Consider the following 27,515-nt stretch of genomic DNA (forward strand, 5'->3'; position numbering starts at 1 on the left):
TATATGTGCTTATGCATAATTCCATGATATTCAATGGTGTTACTGACTGAAAAAATGTTTGACAAGGCCTTTCAAATAGAACTTCTATTTGAAAGACCCTGCTTAAAATAAATGTGTCATTCCAGCATTATTATGTACAAGTAAAATAATCCAGTCGAACTTCCGACTTATCGTCTACGTGTGTCCCATTTTCCGTCTTACAGATTCGTGATTTGTGCTATTTTAGTCTATACCGTTAAAACCCAAATTATTCGGAAATGTTTTGTTTTTTAGGTTGAAATGTAAACAAAAATGGAGGAGGAAAGTGAAGAAAATTTGACGTTAGCCCCAGATTCCCCCAAATCCCCTACTGTCTTACCATGGGATAGATTTTCTAATTGGCTTCATTGTGCCTGTGTCGTTACTTTTGATTTAGAATTAGGCCAAGCCATGGAGGTCAGTGAAATGGAAATCTTTTGTGTCTGTGAATTTGTAAACAAAATTATTTTTAACAGTGTTTTAACAAAGCCCCACAGTAACTTCGTTGCTTTGCCGTTGTTTACCCCCAGCAACTTTTGTCACTAGTTGAATATTTGTCTCAATCTTCAACACCTACACTTTAAAAAGAAATCCCATTCACCCGTCAACAGATCAAGTGGCAAGTCTTTTATGAACAGGCACAAAATTGTAATTCATATGGCACGTAGCCCAAGATTGGTAAAGGGTCAACACGGCCATATTCCAACTCGTCATAGGTCAACGTTGCACTCTATCAAAAACTTAAAAGGATATAGTCATATAGATTCTCTAGTTAATGGCAAATAACCGTAATTAGACAAATTTAGAGAAACTCAAAAATTTTCCATAAAATTTAATAAATATGAAATAAAGACTACAGCATATTGGTTGGAATATGACCTGACTACTCCTGTTATACCTCTTATGAAATTTCAATAAAACTACAGGATTGATCAGTAGCTCAAAATCTTGTGCACAGGTCTTTAGGTTGAATGATTTTTGTTGAGTTATGGCCATCAGGAGACGACACATGTGATCACTGTCACTCACTGATCACTCTTGTTTAAGTACAAATGTTGCAAGTTTGTAAGCAGAAATCTGATCTCATTAATCAGAGGAGAGAGTTATGACCAATCGGATGTCTGGATATGAGCATTCACATTTTGCATTTGAAATGTTTGATGATTTATTGTTGTTTTAATATTAATAAGAAGAAAAAAATTAGGGTTTGATGTTGTTAAACTATACAAAGAATAATTTGCATATAGAACTTTTATGAATACAACTTTCTATATATTATCATTACAGATTATCTACCCCAGCCATATAAGGATGACAGAGAAAGAAGTAAAGATTTTTACTTATTTTTAAAGTTTGACTGTTGTGTAAATTTTGTTTGAAACATCTGGTTTTTTGCCGAAATAGAATTGAATTTTTTATCACTGATAAGTGGTAGCCTAAGTGTTCATATAAAAACACAAACTTTGATAATGCCCAAGGTTGCTTCTATATAATATCTGTTAAAGAGATAACTTAATAAAATCATATAAAATTTATATTGATTTGGTGGTCTATTAATCCATAAATGGTATATTAATATTAATTATTATTATATGTTAAGAATATTGAATTGAAATAAGATCAAATGCATATTTCCATTTATTTTTTTTTCAATTTGATAATTTAGAATTATATGATTTGCTACTTTTTATTTTACAGAAGATGAATATTTGCTACCTGTCATTTCCAGATTCTAATTCAGGTAAATATAGAATTATTCCTCAACACGTTTTCATTGGTGTATCATTCACAGAGATTAAAGCATGCACTTATCAAATTTATTATACATATCCTTCATTGTTTTCAGCTGCTCACTAAATTTACTGAATGTAAACAGATTTTTTTTCAGGTTTTAAGTGTGCTGTACATCTCTTTGCAAGCATAGCCCACAGCTTTTTGTTAAGAGAAAGTAAAGTTTTCTTCTTAAAAAGGGGAAAAACACACGTATTGTCGCTAGGAACACCCCAAAATTGGTTGTCAAAATAGCCAAAAATACTTTAATATCTTTCATTTATGAAAGGCATATGTACCGTATTTAAGTAATAGTAAAATATAAAATTTATCATTCACTAACAGTAGTATTAGTATATTTTTATGTTATTTGCAGGTTGTATGGGTGATACTCAGTTCCATTTCCGTATTAGACAGTGTCCCGGAAGAAAATACATCAACAAGTCCCATATAGAATATAATAAAGATTGTCCCATACAGCTCAAGGTTGGTATAAATATATTTGTAACATATAACAATACATATATAACAAAAGATACATTGAAACTCTTTTTAGAAATACTACAATTTTAAAACTCCTGTATACATATCATTTATCTTAAGTTTCAGGCAAAAACTATAATGATTAACAAGATTTGCAGACATGCTCTGTTAAGTCTACTCTTGTTCAAATATATCCTCTAAATTGTTGATATGATGTAGCAACTGATGTATGATATATAATCAAAATTGTTTTGTTACCTGTATTGTTTCATAACTTAAATTGTCTTGCAGGGATGTTTTTTGGCTTACTTTATAGCCAATATTCTGCCATATTCACAACTGAAAATAGTGTATTATTTTCCCAATCCACAGGAAAATATTCCAAATTGAAAGTTATAGAATAAAACTATTGAATAAAAAAACTCTAAAATCTTTGAAAATAAAGGCTTCTTCATGGTTAGAGTGCACATATGTTTGAAGATGCCATCCTAGACAGTGATTGTTTACATGCATTAATCACTGCAAAATTCAGGTCATGCATTTTTTTCCCAATTTTTAACAAAATTATTGCTAAAATTCCAGATTTCATGGGTATGGGTCATGTTCCCAAAATCATGGGAAAAAGTCATGCTACCTAAAAAAATTTTAAACCAAAATTGTTTCTTTTCTTTAATTGTTTCATTACCTAAATTGTTTTGAAACCTAGTTTGTTTTGTTACCTGTAAATTCTTTTGTTACCGTTACAGAGCGATGAAGCACATTATTACGGCTTTGTTTATTTTCGGCAGACAAAAGACAGATCTATACGTAGAGGATATTTTCAAAAGGTAAAATTAGTGATTATTTCAAAAAGTATGATTGTAAGATTCAGGTAATAATATCTTTTATTCCTCCAATATTGAAAAGCATAATACATGTAACAAATTATAATATTTTACAGACAGTAAATAGAGATATATGTACAGATCAATCAGAATCAAAATAGCAAATGCGTCCTTAAGAATCTCACAGTCGTCTAAACAAAGAAATGAAGATCGAAAATGTCAGACAAAAGCGTTATTCATAGTAAATTAAGTATAAACAACTGACAAAAAACAATGTCCACTGGTTCAAAATTAACTAGATATGAAAACGAAAGGCTAGTCAATTTACAATGGAATTTGTTCCTGCATATTTAAGTATAATTAAGTTATAAAGCTATAAATAGAAACTATGACGAAAATACATAGCTACATTACATATGTAATTTGAATATTTAAAAGTATCTGATATAAAGTGAGTTTGTTCTATATCACACTAATCGAACATTTTGCAAACACATATAGTATAATGTATATGTTTAAACATATCCCCATCAATTGTAACAGCTAATCTTAGCAAATAATCACACTGTTCAGACGGTGTTAACAGAACGAATGAGATGTAATCACAGTGACCATTAATTTCTATCATCAAATTCCACAAACGTTCACGTAAGATAACACTCATATCATGGTTTGCTCAAATAAAGAGGTACATGTATAAAAGAAGATTAGTTAGTGACATGGCCAAGTCAATAACATTGTTGTTTTAAGAATGAATGGCTGCTATAGTTCAAACACACTCAGAGACAAGTTGTTGTTTCCTTTAGCAAGAAACTTTACACTAATTGCTCACTCATGGTTGGTTCCAGGAATGAATTGAGTCAACAAGCTTATCATTTCGTACACAAACTAAAATAATTGAACTATGTAAACTGAGAATGATTGTTTGCATTAAGATAAAATGTAATTGTGTTTAAATCTAACGTTTTTGTTTTTATCTATTTCAGTCTGTTGTTTTAATTTCCCGATTGCCGTTTGTAGCTTTGTTCTCTCAACTAGTCAACATTATTGCCCCGGAATATTTTGATAATGGTGAACCCAGTCTGGAAGCAGGTATTTTTAACCAAAAAGTTTTTTTCCCCTACTTTATAGGCAATATAGTTTTGTATTGTTTTTTAATAAAGGCAGTTGGCAATATAGTTTGTTATTTTTTTTTGCAGAGGCAGTGAAAAAAGCAAGCCAATTTACCAAATTTTAATATGTACATGTAACAAGACTGGTTTGTTTATGAGTGCCTAGATACATTTCATGATTATGTACAGAACTGGTATTATTCAATTCTTTTTATGTATAAGTAGAGAAAGAACAGTTTCAAATATTATTTGTTTTTTGGCAGATTGGTATATTCTATAATTATGCTGTACAGGGCTATTTTTTAAACCTCAAAAATGCAGAGTTGTTAGTGGATGCGAAATGGGGTTTGTTTGTGTCCTGAGGGCATATAGTGATTGTACTCTGTGCTGATATGTAAATAATGTTTGACTACATGTGGATACTTTGACTACTTGACTGTTACTGTTGAGTTCTGTCTTAATTAAAATATTTATACTTTCATGCTGAGTTAAGCTTAGACCTGAAACAGTGTAAACATAAACTTAAATCTTAACATTTTAGCCCAGTAAAATCTATCCATACTGCTGGTGCAGGCAAAAATTAGCATACATGGCATCTGGTTTTGTTTGCACAGTAAGCTACATTTGTATTCAGGCAGTACTTGTTATGAAATTTTTCCTAAAAGGAAAGATTGGATTTCTTGAAATATTTTGGCTCATCTGGAGGCATGCAGCTTTAAAGCAAATAAGTTTCTTAATAAGGCTCATATAATTATTAAAACATAACTGTTAACCCAGATATAAGTTCTTTTTGTGTCTTCATTACAGCTTGTCATGATATAGACCAGTGGGGACCCCCAGTTCCAGGGGAAACAATGAATTTACCAATATTTGGTACAGTTCTGCAGGTATTCTTTCTTTACTTCAAGCTTTCTTTTGTTTGGCTCATTAGAAAAATGTATAGAGACTTTTTAGAAGTTTTTTTTTTTAATCAGGGCTTTATATGTTGTGTTAAGATACCTTGTGGTAAACTTTTGATACATTAATTCTTTGGTTGCCTAGAGATGGCAATGGCATACCTATGCCACCTAACCTGCTAGCGGCAAATGATTCTGCGCATGCAACCAGTGCAGACCAAGATCATCAGGTACCCCCTTGCTCTGTCCGAACATGGTCTGCACTGTTCACTATTTAGTCAATAAGTGATATTGAAAATCTCCCCTAAAAATGAAGAATTCATGATTTTGTCCAGATTAAATAATGGAAAAGTCCATTTAAGATATATAGGGTGGTCAGGGTTAAAATGGCCTAAATATGGTGCATGACTACAAAGACAAGAAAACTGTTTTATAAAAGTCTCTATACTTTTTCTTATGTCCTTAAATATAGTTCCTGTGGGCATGGTGTATTGTATGGTCAGTCTTTTTCTTATTTCTATATTTATCTCCATTGATATTATTTAATTCCTTTAATAAAATGAACCGGATATTGGACATGCTTATTGTATGTTTGTCATTTTCATTGAATGATAAGGTTACCAAAGCTTGATTATGGGAAGATTGGTGGTTTCCACATGCCAGCTTGTGCATGGTATAATGTATGAAAGGACACCAAAGATCTATTGATGTTGGTCTCCTTGGTAACCTTTGGCAATAATTTTATGAAATCTTCAGATATTTTGCTATTTTTGTGCTATAGGAACTGGTGATTGTTTTAAAACATGTTGCCAGTGTTTCCTTCCACCTATAATACTAAAAATTTACAATTTGACCTGTACATCGATGATGTGACCTAAAAGCTGACCAAATAATAAATTAATAATAGGATTTTAGTTTCCTTGATTAGAATCTTTAAAGAATTTCTTTTGTGATATATCACAATCTATTTTTGAAAATTTATTTCAAGTTAGGGCAAAAATTGAAGGACTACTGAATATTCAATTTTTATGGTGACAAATAATTAAGTTACCAGTAGTTGTAAATCCTTTGTTTAATGCCCATGTCTTGATATAAATAAATTAATTATGTTTTTGTCTGGTATATCTGTCATTTTGTCCCTGAGGATAAGTTTGACCTTTGACCTTAACATCTTTATTCTAGAAGCTAAAGCCTTCATGCTTGGTTTCAATATACCATGGGATGAGACATTTATTTTCTATTTTAAAATATGACCTCGATTCCTAAATAACCTTGACCTTAAGGTCGATTGTCCAAAGAATCATGAAATTTCAACTTGGCTTTGTGTTTTGCAAACATATATTGTTTTACTTTCTTTTTCCTTGTCTTATTGGTGTTGTACATTTGAAAGGGAAGATTTTCTTTTTAAGTGTTTGATGTAAAAAATATTTTGTTAAGTTTAGATATTTATTTTTGTAGATGGGCATTTTATTTCTTACTTTTAAGTGTAGTTTTGAATTTGTGTTGCTATTTTTGTTGTTTAGGTCAGAATTCCGTCCCGCAGTGATAAATTAGTCGGTACTCAGCAACCTAGATCTCAAGCTGCGGTAAGTTGTACGAAAACCAAAGATGTTTCTTCTGTCAGTTGGATCTTTCCCAAATTTCGCGAGCATGTTTTCATAGGACATTTTTAAATGCAATGATTGTTAGAGATTTCTTTCTCACTTTTTAATTGAATAAAAGGGGGAGCTTTTCTTCTCATCTGGGTGTTGGTATCTTCACCCCACTTTGATTAGGTTTATGAACTTTGGAACTTTTTTATTAAACCTGTTAAGGTACAGTTTTTCTATTACTTTTCAAACTTGGAATACTTGTTTTATTAAGATAAAAGCATGACTTTTCAATAGCACTAATTCTGTTGGGTAAGGGTTAAAAAAATAGTTTTATAATTGTATATAGTTTATTTCTTTATTATAATTGTGTTAATGTTTTGAGTGTTGATTTCTTAGGTTATGGAAAAATGACGTCTTAAAATTATATGCTTTGAAGGTGTTGGGTTTTGTATGGATTAAATTGAGATAAAACAAGATACACACAAATAGCATAGATTCGAGGAAGGTGTTCTTGATATAGAAATTAGAAGAAGTAATACTATGCATATAGGTGCTGACAATTGATCTATGACATTGAATCAAATGGTCAATTGTCTCTTACCGCTGAAATCAGAAATCATGCAGGATTAGCAGTTGGTCACTTGTCGAGAAAAATTGGTATTTGCTAGTTACTGTAGTAATCCAGAAAAGCCGATTAGGTCGATCTGTCGCTGAGAAATGACTACAAATATGTGCTAAAGTTGGCTTATGAAACCAACAGAAAATCAAAATAAAGAGAATATGGACAAGACCCTTATCATTTTCAACATGTCATCTGGAAACATGAGCAATTGTTTTTCTTATATTTCTTTTAATTTATTGTATTTTCATGTATGTTATTTCTTGAGTAAATGTTGTTTTCTTTGATTATTTGGATGAATGCTACAATTTTGCTGTTATTTTTCTTTTGTCAGTATTTATTAAGGGATTAGGGTATATTTTCCACTTTTACAAAAAAAATGTGTAATATATTTGGATAGAAGAGAAATATTGTTCTTAGAGCAGCTATTCCTACACTTCCCATTGGATTTCAACCAAATTTTCCAGTGTCCTGACTGAGTTTTGCGATTAAGTAATTTTTAGGGAAATTATTGCCCTTTTCTTTTTTTTTCTGTCTTTTTTTTTCCTGTGAGCTACCTAGTGCCATTATAACTGCCTTGTTTATATAGTGACAGTGAATTAACATGTATAATTTGATTAATTATCTTTTATGAATGTCAAAAAAAAATAAGAATTATTAGTGCATTTTATTCTTTATTAATTTCAGCCTATACTTCCAGCTCAAAGTATATTACCCTCTTTATTTGAAGTTGATATCTACAGTGCATTTCAAAGTATTTTACCTCATGTACAGATGTTATGGGAGCTCACCCTGACAGGGGAGGTAAGTGAATCAATTCATATCGCTCACATTTTGTGGGCACTCTCATAAAGATGGTAAGAATGCTACAAAAATACAAAGTATATTGCCTAATATACAGATCCTATTGGAGCTCACCCTTTTATGGAGGTCACTTTTGTAGGTGAGGTCACTCTTGTAGGGAGGTAAGTGATGTACAGAAATCAATGTATATTGCCTCCTTTAAATGATTATCTAAGGTCATTCTTATGTAGAAGGTAAGAGATCTGTACCACAGACTTACATCATTTCTAACACACTTCACACTATTCCCCTATCAGATAGATAGGACAATTGAGTGCATTATTACATGATATATGCACAGCATAAAACAAGAAATTAATTGAGTGCATTATTACACGATAAATGCACAGCATAAAAAAAATCATTTGAGGGCATTATTACACGATATATGCACAGCATAAAAAAGAAATCAGTTGAGTGCATTATTAGACGATATATGCACAGCATAAAAAAAATCAATTGAGGGCATTATTACACGATATAATTATGCACAGCATAAAACAAGAAATCAATTGAGTGCATTATTACACGATATATGCACAGCATAAAAAAGAAATCAATTGAGTGCATTATTACACGATATATGCACAGCATAAAAAAGAAATCAATTGAGTGCATTATTACACGATAAATGCACAGCATAAAAAATCATTTGAGGGCATTATTACACGATATATGCACAGCATAAAAAAGAAATCAGTTGAGTGCATTATTAGACGATATATGCACAGCATAAAAAATCAATTGAGGGCATTATTACACGATATATGCACAGCATAAAAAAAGAAATCAATTGAGTGCATTATTACACGATATATGCACAGCATAAAAAAGAAATCAGTTGAGTGCATTATTACACAATATTTATACAGCATAAAAAAAAGAAATCAATTGAGTGCATTATTACACGATGTATGCACAGCATAAAAAAGAAATCAATTGAGTGCATTATTAAACAATATATATACAGCATAAAAAAAAAGAAATCAATTGAGTGCATTATTAAACAATATATATACAGCATAAAAAAAAAGAAATCAATTGAGTGCATTATTACACGATGTATGCACAGCATAAAACAAGAAATCAATTGAGTGCATTATTACACGATATATGCACAGCATAAAAAAGAAATCAATTGAGTGCATTATTAAACAATATATATACAGCATAAAAAAAAAGAAATCAATTGAGTGCATTATTAAACAATATATATACAGCATAAAAAAAAAGAAATCAATTGAGTGCATTATTACACGATGTATGCACAGCATAAAAAAGGAATGCTTATACATCATATGAAGTCAAATATGACGTCAACAAACCAAATGACTGGGGGAAAATTACTTCTATGCTCAATGTAGTTTCACAAACGGTACTTTTATCAATTCTCTTTCTTACTAGCGTGTTAGATAGGAAATAGATATTAATTTTTCTTGCATTGTAGTATAATAATGCACAGTTTATCATCTAAATGCAAATGTAATTAATTATATTCCTAAGCATTTGAACTAAAAACATGCATTATTCAACAACAATGCACTTAAAATTGATATCTATTTGCTACGTATACCACTATACCATTGGTTATTCATGAAGTATACCACTGATTATTCATCAAGTTCTTGTATACCAATTCACAATTCATCATGTATAGTGCATAAAGTACACATTGGCTTTCCATACTGAAAATATTGATATGTTTATTTGAGTTGATGTTAAACATTTTCACAGTACAGAAATAGGTATTGTATGTCAATACCCAGTTTGTATGTGTTGATGTAAATTTGATTGATCATTATATTTCAGCCCCTGGTTGTCATGGCAGCTGCACCATCTGTCACATCAAATACAGTGCAATCTCTTGTCAGGTTAGTACATTGTACAGTCAAACCTTAACCTGCTGCATCTGTGTGAATCTGTGTAAAAGATTAATCTTTATTTTAGTCAGGAACAGTCTGTTTAAAGCTGCACGCCTGCAGATGAAGCAAAATTATTTCAAGAAAATTTGAGAAAAAAAGTACTGAGATTTTAAGAAAAGTAAAAAGATTCAAGTCAAAAGTAATACCTTCATGTTGTATGCGATTTTTTACTGATTTTAAAGTATTTTTTACCATAGTAGTATTCTACTGCACTACTTATGCAGTATGGGCTATTTTTAGCTCACCTGACCACGAAGTGGTCATGGTGAGGTATAGTGATGGGGCTATGTCCGGCGTCCGTCGTCGTGCGTTGTGCGTCGTGCGTTGTGCGTCGTTCGTCGTCAACAATTGGGTTGTTAACAGTCTAGCAGTCACAGTTTTGATTGGATCATCATCAAACTTTGTCAGAATGTTTGTCTCAATGAAATACAGATCGAGTTCGAAGATGGGTTATCTCAGGTCAAAAACTAGGTCACAGGAGCTAAAAATAGAAAAAGCTTGTTAACACTCTAAGAGGCTGCAGTTTTCATCCAAATATTCTGGAAATTTGTCAGGAAGGTTGTTTTGATGATATCTAGGTCAAGTTCGAAGATGGGTCATCTCTGGTCAAAAACTAGGTCACGAGCTAAAAATAGAAAAAGCTTGTTAACACTCTAATAATTGGGTTGTTAACGGTCTAGCAGTCACAGTTTTGATTGGATCATCATCAAACTTTGTCAGAATGTTTGTCTCAATGAAATACAGATCGAGTTCGAAGATGGGTTATCTCGGGTCAAAAACTAGGTCACAGGAGCTAAAAATAGAAAAAGCTTGTTAACACTCTAGAGGCTGCAGTTTTCATACAAATATTCTGGAAATTTGTCAGGAAGGTTGTTTTAATGATATCTAGGTCAAGTTCGAAGATGGGTCATCTCCGGTCAAAAACTAGGTCACAGGAGCTAAAAATAGAAAAAGCTTGTTAACACTCTAGTGGCTGCAGTTTTCATCCAAATATTTTGGAAATTTGTCAGGAAGGTTGTTTTGATGATATCTAGGTCAAGTTCAAAGATGGGTCATCTCCGGTCAAAAACTAGGTCACAGGAGCTAAAAATAGAAAAAGCTTGTTAACACTCAAGTGGCCGCAGTTTTCATCCAAATATTCTGGAAATTTGTCAGGAAAGTTGTTTTGATGGTTTCTAGGTCAAGTTCAAAGATGGGTCATCTCCGGTCAAAAAACTAGGTCACAGGAGCTAAAAATAGAAAAAGCTTGTTAACACTCTATAGGCTGCAGTTTTCATCCAAATATTCTGGAAATTTGTCAGGAAGGTTGTTTAGATGATATCTAGGTCAAGTTTGAAGATGGATCATGTCTGGTCAAAAACTAGGTCACAGGAGCTAAAAATAGAAAAAGCTTGTTAACACTCTAGTGGCTGCAATTTTCATCCAAATATTTTGGAAATTTGTCAGGAAGGTTGTTTTGATTTTATCTAGGTCAAGTTCGAAGATGGGTCATGTCTGGTCAAAAACTAGGTCACAGGAGCTAAAAATAGAAAAAGCTTGTTAACACTCTCTATAGGCTGCAGTTTTCATCCAAATACTCTGGAAATTTGTCAGGAAGGTTGTTTAGATAATATCTAGGTCAAGTTTAAAGATGGATCATGTCTGGTCAAAAACTAGGTCACAGGAGCTAAAAAATAGAAAAAGCTTGTTAACACTCTAGTGGCTGCAGTTTTCATCCAAATATTCTGGAAATTTGTCAGGAAGGTTGCTTAGATAAATATCTAGGTCAAGTTGGAAGATGGGTCATCTCCGGTCAAAAACTAGGTCACAGGAGCTAAAAATAGAAAAAGTTTGTTAACACTCTAGTGGCTGCAGTTTTCATCCAAATATTCTGGAAATTTGTCAGGAAGGTTGTTTTGATGATATCTAGGTCAAGTTGGAAGATGGGTAATGTCCGGTCAAAAACTAGGTCACAGGAGCTAAAAATAGAAAAAGCTTGTTAACACTCTAGTGGCTGCAGTTCTCATCCAAATATTCTGGAAATTTGTCAGGAAGGTTGTTTTGATGATATCTAGGTCAAGTTGGAAGATGGGTCATGTCCGGTCAAAAACTAGGTCACAGGTGCTAAAAATAGAAAAAGCTTGTTAACACTCTAGTGGCTGCAGTTTTCATCCAAATATTTTGGAAATTTGTCAGGAAGGTTGTTTTGATGATTTTCAGGTCAAGTTCGAAGATGGGTTATCACCGGTCAAAAACTAGGTCACAGGAGCTAAAAATAGAAAAAGCTTGTTAACACTCTAGTGGCTGCAGTTTTGATTAAAATATTCTGGAAATTTGTCAGGAAGATTGTTTTAATGATTTCAAGGTAAAGTTCGAAGATGGGTCATGTCTGGCCAAAAACTAGGTCACAGGAGCTAAAAATAGAAAAAGCTTGTTAACACTCTAATGGTTGCAGTTTTCATCCAAACATTCTGGAAATTTGTCAGAAAGGTTGTTTTGATGATTTCTAGGTCAAGTTCGAAGATGGGTCATCTCAGGTCAAAAACTAGGTCACAGGAGCTAAAAATAGAAAAAGCTTGTTAACACTCTAATGGCTGCAGTTTTCATCTAAATGTTCTGGAAATTTGTCAAGAAGGTTGTTTTGATGATATCTAAGTCAAGTTCGAAGATGGGTCATCTCCGGTCAAAAACTAGGTCACAGGAGCTAAAAATAGAAAAGCTTGTTAACACATTAGGGGCTGCAGTTTTCATCCAAATATTCTTGAAATTTGTCAGGAAGGTTGTTTTGATGATGTCTAGGTCAAATTCGAAGATGGGTTATCTCCGGTCAAAAACTAGGTCACAGGAGCTAAACATAGAAAAAGCTTGTTAACACTCTAGTGGCTGCAGTATTGATTCAAATATTCTGGAAATTTGTCAGGAAGGTTGTTTTGATGATTTCTAGGTCAAGTTCGAAGATGGGCCATCTCAGGTCAAAAACTAGGTCACAGGAGTTAAAAATAGAAAAAGCTTGTTTAACACTCTAGTGGCTGCAGTTTTTATTCAAATATTCAGGAAATTTGTCAAGAATGTTGTTTTGATGTTTTCTGGGTCAAGTGCTAAGATTGGTCATGTCTGGTCAAAAACTAGGTCACAGGAGCTAAAAATAGAAAAATCTTTTTAACACTCTAGTGGCTGCTGTTTTGATCCAAATTTCCTGGAAATTGGTCAGGAAGGTTGTTTTGATGATTTCTAGGTCAAGTTTGAATATGGGTCGTGTCCAGTCAAAAATTAGGTCACATTGCCCAAATATGGAAAAATCTTTATAACACACTAGAGGTCACATGTTTGACTCAGTCGCATCAAACTTGGTCATGATGCTTGTTTAAGACATTGCTTGGATGCGGTTGTGTCAGGTGAGCGATCCAGGGCCATCATGGCCCTCTTGTTTGTATATTTTGTTCCTTTTGGTTATTTACATGGGTTGTAAGTGTAGTTTACAATCTGAAAATTATTTTCTTTGTTCACTTCACAATATCTTATTTTTTAATACATTTTCACAATTTTTTTATGAAAATTAGCATGAATCTTGAAGCATGCCGCTTTAAAAATTAAGGGATTAAAATATAAAAAATAGAAAAAAATGTGCTACCAACAGTATAAAGCCTAGTCAGACTGTTCAGATGTTCAGGCTGGCCTGGCTCTGTACTGGTGGCAAGGGTTAAATCAATCTCAGTTCCGACACGTTAAAGATTAATATATTAAGTTCTTTGTTTGTAAAAAAACAAATTCTTTGTTTGTAAAAAAAACTTGTGTAAGTGCAAAACTGTACTTTTCATCTCATTAAAGTTCCATAGAACTTCCAGTTTAGGGGGTTAATTAACCCTTTCACTGCCATAGGGACGGCTTATGCCGTCCCTGTTATTTTCGGCGTATTTGCCATATGGACGGCTTTAGCCGTTTCTATAATGATAATAGTAATAATAATGAATTAATAATAATAAGAATAAAAATAATAATAAATATAAAGAAAATTATACCATTGACAATAATTATTATTATACTAACAGATTTGGAAACACATAGAATTATTATAGTACTAATTACAAATAATAATAATTATATTAATTAATAATATAGTAATTTCTTAGAAAACCCTATCAATAACAATAACCCTCTGGCAGCGAAAAGTTAAAATATTGATAAATGCATGTACTAAAAATCAGAAATAAATTTTGTCTGCATAAGATATATTTTTGCGCATACATTTTATCTTGCCTGGTGCAAATTTAGGTGAACGCTTATGTCAACCAAACAAAGTCGCAAAGATGTCTGAATTTACAACAATGAAAGGATTACAGACTTGTGCTGTTTTAGCTCAAATTTGGCATTTTAGTATTTGTTTATTTTTAGCTCACCTGAGCTTGCTCAGGGTGAGCTTTTAGGATCGGTGAATGTCCGTCGTACGTCCACAATTGCTTGTGAACACTCTAGCGGTCGCATTTTTGCCTCAATCATCATCAAACTTGGTCAGGATGCTTATCTAGTTGAAAGCTCGGATGAGTTCGAACATGGCTCATCTCGGATGAAAAACTAGGTCACAAGAGCTAAAAATAGAAAAACCTTGTGAACACTCTAGAGGTCACATTTTTGACCCAATCATCATCAAACTTGGTCAGGATGTTTGTCTAGGTGATAGCTCGGATGAGTTCGAACATGGGTCATCTCGGATGAAAAACTAGGTCACAGGAGCTTTAAATAGAAAAACCTTGTGAACACTCTAGTGGTCACATTTTTGAACCAATCATCATCAAACTTGGTCAGAATGCTTGTCTAGTCAATTGCTTGGATGAGTTCGAACATGGGTCATCTCTGATGAAAAACTAGGTCACAGGAGCTAAAAATAGAAAAACCTTGTGAACACTCTAGTGGTCACATTTTTGACCCAATCATCATCAAACTTTGTCAGGATGCTTGTTTAGATAATAGCTCGGATGAGTTCGAATATGGGTCATCTCGGATGAAAAACTAGGTCACCGGAGCTATAAATAGAAAAACCTTGTTAACACTCTAGCGGTCACATTTTTGCATCAATCATCATCAAACTTGGTCAGGATGCTTATCTAGTTGATAGCTTGGATGAGTTCGAACATGGGTCATCTCGGATGAAAAAGTAGGTCACCGGAGCTAAAAATAGAAAAACCTTGTTAACACTCTAGTGGTCACATTTTTGCATCAGTCATCATCAAACTTTGTCAAGATGTTTGTCTAGGTGATAGCTCGGATGAGTTTGAACATGGGTCATCTCGGATGAAAAAGTAGGTCACCGGAGCTAAAAATAGAAAAACCTTGTTAACACTCTAGTGGTCACAATTTTGACTCAATTGTCATCAAACTTGGTCAGGAAACTTGTCTAGGTCATTGCTGGGAATAAATCGAACATGGGACATCTCGGATGAAAAACTAGGTCACAGGAGCTAAAAATAGAAAAATCTTGTTAACACTCTAGTGGCTACTGTTGTGATCCAAATATTCTGTTAATTGGTCTGAAAGTTTGTTTTGATGATTTCTAAGTCAAGATCGAACATGGGTCATCTTGGATGGAAAACTAGGTCACACCGCCCAAATATGGAAAAACCTTGTTAAAATTCTAGTGGTCACATTTTCGACTCAATTATCATCAAACTTGGTCAGGATGCTTGTCTAGGTAATTGCTTGGATGAGTTCGAAATCGCATGTGAAACTAGGTCACCGGAGCTAAAAATAGAAAAATCTTGTTAACACTCTAGTTGCTACTGTTTTGATCCAAGTATCCTGGAAATTGGTCTGAAAGTTTGTTTTGATGATTTCTAGGTCAAGTTTGAATATGTGTCACCTGGGTAAAAAACTAGGTCGCACTGCTCAAATATGGATAATCCTTGTTAACACTGTAGTGGTCCAATTTTTGACTCACCTGTCATGAGACTTGGTTAGAATGCTTGTCTAGGTAATTGTTTGGATGAGTTTGATAAGTCAGGTGGGCGATCTAGGGCCATCATGGCCCTCTTGTTTTAAGAACTGTCATATTTGGGAATGGGTATCGGATTCCAGATGTCATATTTGAACTGACTTCAAAATGAAATGTTTATATTTTCAGCTTGATTTCTCCACTCCATTACTGTTCAGACTATAGGCCTTATTTCACTATACATGACAGCGAGTTTAAAGAATATACAACAAGAACTCAAGCTCCGTAAGTATCATGATGATTTTGAAAAATTTCCTCACTGGCTTTAATATTATAAGAATCTTACACTGGCTGCTGGTACGGCCTGGAATATCTAGCTCGAGGCCATAATGAGGCTCTGCCAAGTTTCTGCAAAACAGTAACCTGAAAGCTAGATATTCCTGTCTGTACCGACAGCCGATGTTTGAATTTTCTTGCATATTACATGTCAATTATTTTCATAACAGAAATTATTATAGTAGCTTAAGAATTTACAAACTTCATTCATAATGGTAAAATGACGTTATCTTAAGATCTCAATTCATTCATAAAGGGAACGCGGCAATAACGTCATTTAAAGCACGCGACTTGTCTCACATGGGAGTGTAAGACAGGTTTTTCTAGCACCGGTGTAAATGGTAGGTAAACCTGTCTGATATGCAGGAATAAAATGCCCTGCCATTAATGCAGATTTATTTGTAAAAATTCTAATTAGACTGTAGTTAAGTTGATATGTCTGATCCAACTATGATGCATGAATGTGATCCTGAAAAATGAATCTTGTTCTCAGGCGTTGCATGAATCTTGTATGTAAATTTGATTCTTAGAATCAATTTGGTATAAGGTGCATGAATCTGGTCTTGAGAAAGAATGTGAATCTGGTCCTGATGAGGTGGGTGAATCTGGTTTTGAGAAGGTGCGTGAATATAGATTTGATAATGTGCTTGAAATTTGTCTTGTTAAACCTGGTCTTGATGAATTGTTGAATGTGATTCTAATAAGTTGCGTAAATTTTCCAAAGGGTGGCATGGATCTAGTTTTCATAAACTGTGAGAATCTGGTCCTGATAAAGGACATAGATCTAGACCTGATAAGATACATAACTCCAGTCCTGATAAGAAGCTTAAAATTTTCCAAAATTTTAGTTTTTTGTTTGTTTGTTTTTTTTGGGGACAGGGGGTGGGGTTATCTTTTTGTCTGTAGATTACGTTTAATGAAGTAAAAAATATAAACTTGAACAAATTTGTATTCTAATTGTTTTTCCATATATCTTGTCAAAGGTTTCGTTCAGCTATTGTCAGTTATGTATTTTTTTTATAATTTATAAAAGACGCAGATGATATTTTTATTCCAGACCTCCAGTGATATTGGGAGTGACAAATCCATTCTTCGCTAAAACATTACAACATTGGCCACACATCATCAGGATTGGAGAAATGGCAGGAGATGGTAATATTTTATTATCTCAACTTATCAATATATCAAGGGTTGATTGCAAAACTGAACTGTTGTAAGTCCTTCTTTATTTCATAATATTATAAGTTACTGCAGTTTTGCGATCAAACCTCAATATGCTTTCCCTAATTTTATGTTTACCAAATAGCAACATGTAGATCTATTATTCCCAAGTATTATAATACTTGATTAGATTGGTTCATAATGACCATATCTATTTGAAATGGACCAATGGTAAGACGTTTTATGAAATTAAAATTCTGTCCCAGAACTTCTTTCCAACAATGTAGACAGTAATAGTGTTTGAATTTAACCCTTTACCTGCTGAATTTGTGTAATGGATATGCCCAGCTTTGAATTTGGAACAGTCCATTCAAAGTTGAAGGGATTTCAATATGACAATACAAAAATTGCTACCAACAGTATAGAGACTGGTCAGACGGCACAGATGCACAATCTAGACTGGCTCTATTCTGGTGTGGCCGAGAATCAAACTCCTCACAGTGATTATTTCCCTTGGCAGATTGTTATCTCAGCCTTAGCAGACGTCACATGCTGATGAAAGTCACATGACCGTTACATAGAAAATCTAACATCATTTTTCTCTTTCTGTGTTATCTTTAACTTTTCATACCTACATTTGTTATACAAAAATGTAGTTTTATCAAAAAAAAAAAAATATCAAAACTATACAAAAAAGTGGAAAATAAATTAAAAAACTAAAAAATATAAAATAAAATAAAAATGTGTGTGGTGGCAGAGATATATATGTACTGATAAGGGGAGATCACTGTGTAGGAGATTGGCAGGGAATAATCTCTTTTGGTTTCAGCAAGTGAAAGGTTAAGAAAAAAAATAACCATAGTTTTGGAAAACTTATTTAATGACTGTAGCTTATATTATCAATAGGACTAAAAGGCAATGAAATTATAGGTAAGCAACTTCAATCTCAGCTCAGTTAATGCTTTTTATTTCAGTTTAACAGCGGGAAATGAAATGATTCTTGTTTTCAGTTTTACCTCTTATTAGTTATATTCCTTGCAATTTTTCTTTTAAAATCTGCAAACTTTTTTGTTATTTTTGCACAAAATGTTTAGCAAAAATTCAGTTACAGAGCTGGGAACACGCTTAATCCTTGGCATTTTATATAAAAGCTTCAACAAAGTTTTAAAACATTAAACATTTAGGAAATGTAGAAATATTCACAAATTGTTAATTTTCTACATGTCATGTGCAAAGTTTGACTGAATTTATGGTATCTCATATGAAGTTTAAAGTAACTAACAGAGTAAAGACTATTTTGACGTATTTTAGGTAATACATGGTTTGTCGTTACTTTTTACTTAAGTTACTTTATTATTTGTTCACTTGATAATGTTTTTATCTGTTAAAATTTTTATGAAGTTTACTGTTGTGCAGCTTAAAAAATGATATTTTATGTTGACAATGTATGAATTTTGTACTCATGTCACGGTCTTGCATGAAAGGCTTACCAAAATTATGCAGTTTCAGTTATAGTTGTGAACAGTAAATAAAGCATCTTGAAGAACTTGTGAAGATTTATAATGAAGCTGATTTGTATATTTTTATAGCCGCAGTGCCAAAGGGTTTCAACAAATTAAAAAAGGCGAGCTCACTCAAAACATTAGATTGTAAACCAGGTAGGTTGGCGTTGTTTTATAACATGGTAAATAAACAAATGGAAATATCCTGAAATAGACCTTGCAGTTTAATCTTAGAACATGTACAGTCTTTTTCTGAAATGAGGTATATACTTTTGATAACACCCCAAGGAGAATGTCAAAGTTTACAAATAGTTCTACCCTAAGCCCGATTTGAATGAAAAGCATTGCAACGCTTTACAGTTTTGAATCAGTTTTCATAATTAGAATAGCTATTCTGAAAAGACAGAGTTAGCAAATGATCTGAAATTTTGCACACAAGTTATTGGCATAGATCTACATCAAATGGAGTATTTATCTTAAAAAAATATTTCCAGTCCTGTTATAACTCTTTAAGAATGACATCTTTTTGAGAACTTTCATGATACATACTTTTCTAGATACTTTTTGAACGCCCTTTGTAATTCAGGGATGCAGTACATTAATCTGTAGAATTATTACTAGAATGTGAAAAGCTTTGCCGCCAGTGTTATAAAGTGTCATACTGTTCTTATATTTCAGGTGTCTACACAAGGTATAAACCTTTACTTATTAAAGATAAAGGCATTCTCAAGAGATTGATAAAGGTATGAAATAATTGTAACTAGTCAACACACATTACATTTAATGTATTAGCAATGAAAAATCTGAAGCATTGATAGTGGTTTTTTGACAAATTTGAACTAGTCAATTAGCTAGCTGTCACATGATTTGACTGTTCTTGCAATATCTGTTTACATCCCAGTAAGGTTTTAAGAATGCCTCCACTTAAAAAAATTTTTAAAAAAAACTTGTGCCCCCCTCTCTTTCATTTTCAAACACTTATGTAAAATAAATCAATAAAAATGTAAAAAAGACCAATGAAAATGAAATATTAAACTTTACTAAATTTGACAAATGAACTGTTAAGATTGCATATCTAATTCCAATTTATCATACTGAATTCTAACAACATACATATGCAGTTAAATACAGTAATATTTATTCCTTAACAACTGAAAGTACAAAATGAAAAATTTTGCTTCTAAGTGGAAATGTGGGATTCTATATATTAATGCTCTTCCTCATAAAAAAATCATGAATCAAAATATTTTTTATATAATTTTTTAACCGATGGTTTGATTAACATATTACAACTCCATTTTATTTAGGGCATGCAGTCAAAGCGGCCAGTGGAAGCACAGAATGCGATATTGCGGCGACATTTCCTCGAACTTACTCAGAGCTTCATGATTCCATTGGTACACCTCTTACTGTTATAACTTTTCATTCAATTTTACCACCACTGAATTTGTATAATGGACTTGCCCTGCTTTGAATTTGGAACTGTCCATTATCACTTTTAGGGTTTTCTATGAGCAAATGAGCAGGCTGGCCTAACTGTACATAGGGGGATTGGGGGGGGCAGAGGCAATATATTATTATTGTCGCTGTTACTGTCAGAAGGTTTAACAAGGAGAGGATGTTTTTAAAACGTGTCCATGATAATGTTTTTGTAATATCTGAAAAATAGTTATATGTGGTCTTAGATGTTGATGACAAAAAAATATATACGGGTGTCAGTCAAAGGGAGGTAATAAAATATTTTCTAGGTTTATTTTATAGAAGTTAAGTGTATATACTAAATTTGAATTTGTCTTTTTTGTAAGTAGCTAAAACAATTTAATCATTTATTTTACAGGAAAGATACATGGCCAGCCTCATGCCTTTACAACGAAATATATCACCTCACAAGGTAAATATTGCCTACAATAGAAACCTGTTTATAAATACCAATCTGAGGCCATAAACAACACTATTCCTAATATGTCACCAGTTCTGGTTAGCTCCAGGAAGCAGACTGAGTGTTATTTAGATTTTCTACAAGCTTCACATTCAAGCTGAAATTAATAATGTTTCTTTTAAAGTCTGAATCCAAGTCTACAATTTTTAGCTTGACTATTTGAAGAATAGGAAAAGTTGTTGTACTCACCCAGGCGTCTGCTTTTCCATCACACTTTGGTTAAATTTTTGCATGCTCCAAAAGTAAGGAAGGGAATGGGTTGAAACTTCACTAAGTGATTTAGGGGCATAATAGGTCACTGACCAAAGCCAATAACTTTAACATGGATTTTGACAAAATAATGGCCCTTTTTGAACTAAGAAAATTCTACATTATCCAGCCCCTTATTTAACTATTCAAGCACTGAGAATAGTCCGGCATGCTGTCCTACCATCAGCTCTTTGTTTTCATTGCTTCACAGGGATCTACCCTCTTTCGGTTTGTTTGTTTTTTTACGAAAAGTGATCTTTAGAACAAGCTTGACAATTTAACTATTTTCAAGTTCTGTGTTTTCCAAATCTGAATTCCAGTAAGAAAGGACAACCTCAATGTTTACACATAACTTATCATTTCATGTGTTGCTTACTTTTACAGGGGCCTCCAAGTTTGCGGCAGTTCGATGCAGACGAGTTTATAAAATCATTAGATCAAGCAGGGCCTAACCTGACCTCAGGGGTCAAAGGTGACTGGGAGGGGCTGTATAGAAAATTCTTCCGCTCTCCAAATTTTGAGGGTTGGCTTTACCACCGGCAGTTTGAAGTTAATCAAAAACTACAAGTTTTACATATGGAGGCTTTATGTCAGGCGGTAAGTCACATGATTAGATACATAATCAGGTTTATAGATCTAAACATTGCAGAGTAGTTTCCCCTGAATCATTTAAACATTGCAGAGTAGCTTCCCCTGATTTCTTGTTTTGGTGTTTGTACTGATATGGAAGGGCCGTAGATATTATACTTTTCTAGTTTACTTGAGTCGTTCAAGTATATAATGTTACTGCAATGACCACTTCACTTTCCGGTGGCGAGGGTAAACACATTCCGGTGGCGAGAGTAAACACATTCCGGTTGCAAGGGTAAACACATTCCGGTGGCGATAGTAAACACATTCCGGTGGCAAGGGTAAACACATTTCTGTGGTGAGGGTAAACACATTCTGGTGGCGAGGGTAAGCACATTCGCGGTGGCGAGGGTAAGCACATTCTGGTGGCGAGGGTAAGCACACATTCCAGTGGCGAGGGTAAACACATTCCGGTGGCGATAGTAAACACATTCCGGTGGCAAGGGTAAACACATTTCTGTGGTGAGGGTAAACACATTCTGGTGGCGAGGGTAAGCACATTCTGGTGGCGAGGGTAAGCACATTCTGGTGGCGAGGGTAAACACATTCTGGTGGCGAGGGTAAGCACATTCTGGTGGCGAAAGTAAACACATTCCAGTGCAAGGGTAAACACATTCTGGTGGCGAGGGTAAGCACATTCTGGTGGCGAGGGTAAACACATTCCGGTGTCGATAGTAAACACATTCTGGTGGCGAGAGTAAACACATTCTGGTGGCGAGGGTAAGCACATTCTGGTGGCGAGGGTAAGCACATTCTGGTGGCGAGAGTAAGCACATTCTGGTGGCGAGGGTAAGCACATTCTGGTGGCGAGAGTAAGCACATTCTGGTGGCGAGGGTAAGCATATTCCAGTGGCGAGGGTAAGCACATTCTGGTGGCGAGGGTAAGCACATTCCGGTGGCGAGGGTAAGCACATTCCAGTGGCGAGGGTAAGCACATTTCTGTGGTGAGGGTAAACACATTCTGGTGGCGATAGTAAACACATTCCGGTGGCAAGGGTTAACACATTTCTGTGGTGAGGGTAAACACATTCTGGTGGCGAGGGTAAGCACATTCCGGTGGCGAGGGTAAACACATTCCGGTGGCGAGAGTAAACACATTCCGGTGGCGAGGGTAAACACATTCCGGTTGCGAGAGAAAACTAACTAAACACACACTTCACCTAGCAGTCTAATAAACACATTGTGATGTGATACAATAAATATAACTGTTGTTTCCTAAAACAAGAAACTTGTCACTCATTGCTTAGTACTGGTTGGTTCAACGAACAGATTTGAGCATGTTTCAGTAAGCTTATACTTCCAACACAAACTAGAATAAATTTGTATAAACTAAAAACTAATGAATATAAATGTGATGTTCTCTTTTGTAGCTGATGCTTATAAGTGTTTAAATTATTTTGATGCGATTGGCTTTAGATATCATGTGAAGAATTTGGTTATGAAACAAATTAATCTTTGATTGACTCTCTGCAGGGCTTACTCTGTAGCAAAGTTAATATGACTTTTTAAATATCTTACAAAATTATATTGAAATAGCATAACATTACAAATGTAATTAGAAATCCTGTAACCATTTTATATTTCTGTACTGCTGTATCCATTTAATATTTCTGTACTGATTTTAATAAAATCTTAACAAATGGCACATTTCTGTCAGACTGCATCAAAACAAAAAAATCAAATTTTTCCAAAGTAAGACTTTACAATAAATTTTACCTCTCTAGGACAACACCTCTCAATAACAGCCAAAATCTTGGCCTTTCATAACGGAATTCCTCTGAAGAGGTTTAAGTGTATACTTTTGTTATCAAATCTATATTGTATTTGTTGTAGAACTTATTGGACTGGATACAGGATAAAGAAGAAGTGGAGATTGTAGATCTGGTTCTAAGGATAAGAGAGAAATTGGTATGTTTTTTGATCCTGCTAGATAATATTTTCATGTCTGAACCCTTAATCAGATTGGACTAAGATCGATGAACAATTGCTACCAGCATAGAGCATGACTGGCCAGTATTACCATGCAGTCTGGCCAGGTTCAAACTGTTTGAAGCTCCAATTTTGTCTTTCATTGATATCATAATGGACTGTTCCATATTCAAATTCAGGTGGTTAAGGGCTAAAGTTCAGCCTTGAAGTTGTATATTCTTATCTATAATACCCGTTCCACCTCACATTTAGTTGTGAAAAAAGAACATTTCTTTTATGTTTGATCTGATTTGTTATTACTGTGAATAGCAAGTCTTTAATGGAATGGATTGGAACCTTTTACGTAACTACATGTATATATAAAAATATGCAGAAATATGTATAGCTCAGCGCTGAGCTGCCACTCTTATCAATAGTACTTCAGACCACTTGCCCCTCACCACTGTGGGTTCAAATCCCGACAGGGACTTTGGATTCTTTCATGTGAAGAAGCTATCCAGCTAGCTTACGGAACGTCGTTGGTTCTACTCAGGTGAACGTTCGTGCCTGAAATAATGCACAGAAGGGCACCTGAGGTCTTCCTCCACCAGTAAAAGCTGGAACGTCGCCAAATGACCTATACTGTGTCTGTGTGACGTAAAATCCAATCAAACAAAAAAAACTTATAAATAGAATCCTAGTGAAAGCTTCAATTGAAATAGAACTATAGTCTAAAAGATGAATGTGTTGTTAATTTTACATATTTAAGTTTGACAGGCTTTGTTTATCATGTAAGAACCTGACCGGGCATCCGAGGCCAAGTGGTTTAAGTCACTGACTTCAAACCAATTGCCCCTAACCATTGAGGGTTCAGGGACTTTTGATTCTTTTATGTGAGGAAGCTATTCAGTTAGCTTGTGGAACATTGGTGGTTCTACTCAGTTGCCCCTTTCAGGCCTGAAATAATGCATGGAAGAGAGTTTGATGTCTTTCTGCACCTGTAAAGCTGGAAAGTTATTTTATGAACTATGCTGTGTTGGTACAACATGAAACCCAACACCTAAAAAATCTGACATGTAATTTTGATACTTATAGTGTTTGTTTTTTTGCCAGTATGATAGATATTCCTGTTTTCTTCTTCTTCAGAAATTTGCAACAAATAACAGCATTGCAGTAAAAACAGAAAGTATTAATAAACTTGAGAAACATTTGAAGGCTATTATCTCCTCCCTACCTGAAGATCTACAATCAGTACTCAACACTTGACATTAAACCCAAAGGATAATTAATGAACCTAAAGTGCTTTTTCAAAGTGTAATATATATAAATAGAGCAAAAATTGAGAAAAGTAGAATTCTGACTGGTGATATTCTCAGCAGTGATGGAATATTGTAAAATTTAACCCAGAAGATATTTAATTCAGATATATTTAACACTTATCATGAACATTAAAAAGTCTGAATATGTGATAAGCAAGATAATCAAGTATTGAATGAGCCCAGGACCCTTTCATTTCATTGTTACTTTGTCAATAGACTTAGATGATATTTATTTAGTTTTGTTCGTCAAAGTCACCAGGGTTCCAATGTTATTTGTCTCTGGTTGGTTCTTCAAAAAGGATCAGGCCAGAAAGTAGGCCTTTTCTATGTGTTTTAGTAATGTTTCAGGGTTGTAAGAAAATAAGTAAAACCGAATCAAACATATTTTTCTGGCCTTATTACTTCATTTGTGCACACTTTTACTTCATAAATAAGTGTGCACCTTATTCACATACGATCTTGTGTGACATACATTTTATGAAATGTAGTGCTGATTACATTTCTAGAATGGTGTGCACTTTATATAGTGGTGATCATAGTGCATTTAAGGGTTTATACCTTAAATAGTGGGTGTGTATATAGATCACACGTATATACTGATTTATCTATAAAGTGGTGATCATACTATGTACACCATATAGTGTTGTTCACACTTATGTGCATTAGATATAGTGATGATCACACTTAAACAATGGTACACACCATACATAGTTGTGGTCACACTTTTTAGTGCTGTGAATCTTGATATGTTATGGCGTACACATTATTCACTGACAGACTCATTATAATAAGGTATACACCTAGTGTACACTATACACCTAGTGTACACCTCAACACTGTTTTAACACATAATGGTCTATATGGCTCATCACATATGTACTCATGAATTGAGATGCTTAGTTTTACCTTGAGATTATATTTAGACAATTTCATGATTATATTTAGACAATTTTCAGGAATACAGACACACAAAAATAGGGTATCTGCTTAGCTAGTGCAGGTATATTTTCTTTGCTTCATATTTAAATGCTTTGCTTTGTGTTTTTTTATATTGTATGTTACCGAGTTTTATGGATTCTGCTTCACATTTAGCCCTTATCATGCTAACTCTCTTAAAATGGACTTGCCCATCTTTTAATGTGGACAAACCCATTTATCATTTTTAGGGAGAATTTTGAAATAAGTTCTGATTGAATAGGGCAGACCATGATAAGATGGCATTCATGTGCCTGTAATCTTGGTCTGCACTGGTTGCATGGGTAGAATCTGTTGCCGCCAATAGACAAATGGTTCAAGAGACTTAATATTCAATATTAAAGGCACATTATGTCTCAGAAATGTATATGAAAAAATCTTAAGAAAGAGCAAACATGAGTTTTGTAACTTTTAAATTATGGTTTCAGAGCATGTTACATGTAAGATACTTTCCGCATGAAGGAAGTAGTGCTTAATAATATTTGAAATTATTACTCAAAAAGTAGCAAAATGTAAAGGAAGTTATATACATTGATTTCCAAACAAAATATGTAAAGTTGTAAACACTTGAACTGTACTAATTGCCAATAAAAAAACAGAAGCCAAAATTGTTAAGGCAATTGGTCAATGAGTTATGTTTTTGCAAACTAGAACAAGACACCAAAAATAAATAGCTGTCATGAAATAAAACTATTAGCATTTTTGAAGGTAAATGGGCCTTTAAAATGAATGAATACTGAGCTAATATCAACAAAAGTTGTTGAAGGTTTTTGTGTGTGTGTGTGTTTTTCATTCACTGCCAGAGGTTATTGTTAAACAGTTACTGTATATTTGTGAGGAAAATTTCTAAGAAGTACTTTTCACTGATCAAAGCTGGGTGGACTGTTAGTATAATTTTCATGGACAAAGTTAAAAAAATTAAATGATTTATTTTATATTTTATTATGATAGAAACAACATGACCAAATTACATTGAAATTTTATGCATATCAAAAGTGTTATACACGTCTTGTAGACTGTGAGTGATCGGTTATATCCATCTTAGATTATCAATGAATAGGTTATATAACTATCCATAGTTCTGCACATTTGTAATGTCACTTTTCATTGGATAATTATGACATTTATGTAGCTTTATATACACAGCTGCTGTCAAATTATGAAGAAATCACATTTTTTCTTCAAGAAAAGGAAGTTTGCTGTATTATATATAAATTAGTTATTAAGATTCCTGACAGTTAAATAGCCATTATGTAAACAGTTGTTTGCAATATAACCCTTGCTTAGGTGGCTGGGTTATATATACAAATTACCATTTATATAGGGTCATATAACCAAAAATCTTTATGAACTTAAAATATCTAGAAAGGTTGTAAGGTGTTGTTTTGCCAGTGTGTGCTAGTGCATTTTATTTATTTTATATGTATATAAAGATGTGTAATAGAGTAGAGGCATCACTAAAAGATTTGTAATTCTAGTCCAATTAACCATGTGCTAAGAATGGTGCCTTTA

At 33.6% G+C, this 27,515-nt stretch overlaps 1 protein-coding gene across 3 annotated transcripts; it reads left to right on the forward strand.

Moving 5' to 3' along the window:
• Positions 1–267: 267 nt before the first annotated feature.
• LOC132749805 (protein DENND6A-like) lies at positions 268–27,515 on the forward strand. 3 transcript variants are annotated; one of them, XM_060739711.1, is made up of 20 exons: positions 268–435; positions 1,306–1,344; positions 1,717–1,759; positions 2,165–2,274; positions 3,018–3,098; positions 4,082–4,187; positions 5,015–5,094; positions 6,627–6,689; positions 8,002–8,118; positions 9,967–10,028; positions 16,174–16,269; positions 17,378–17,472; positions 18,388–18,411; positions 19,071–19,139; positions 19,662–19,726; positions 20,291–20,380; positions 20,821–20,874; positions 21,556–21,768; positions 23,635–23,709; positions 24,856–27,515. In XM_060739711.1, exons 1-20 carry the CDS (start codon positions 292–294, stop codon positions 24,973–24,975), a joined length of 1,746 nt encoding a protein of 581 aa, XP_060595694.1. In that variant the 5' UTR covers positions 268–291; the 3' UTR covers positions 24,976–27,515. The 3 variants fall into 3 exon arrangements, with proteins under 3 accessions (XP_060595694.1, XP_060595701.1, XP_060595708.1); XM_060739718.1 differs by lacking the exon at positions 18,388–18,411; XM_060739725.1 differs by lacking the exon at positions 6,627–6,689.

The sequence above is a fragment of the Ruditapes philippinarum genome, unplaced genomic scaffold (genome assembly GCF_026571515.1).
Source record: "Ruditapes philippinarum isolate M1 unplaced genomic scaffold, ASM2657151v2 ctg531_1_1_1_1, whole genome shotgun sequence".
NCBI classification, from domain to species: domain Eukaryota; kingdom Metazoa; phylum Mollusca; class Bivalvia; order Venerida; family Veneridae; genus Ruditapes; species Ruditapes philippinarum.

Coding starts and splice junctions, on each gene's coding strand:
- LOC132749805 (XM_060739711.1), top strand. CDS start 292: ATGGAGGAGGAAAGTGAAGAAAATTTGACGTTAGCCCCAGATTCCCCC. Junction 10,029..16,173: donor ACAGTGCAATCTCTTGTCAG/GTTAGTACATTG, acceptor TTATATTTTCAG/CTTGATTTCTCCACTCCATT. Junction 17,473..18,387: donor TGGAGAAATGGCAGGAGATG/GTAATATTTTAT, acceptor TATTATCAATAG/GACTAAAAGGCAATGAAATT.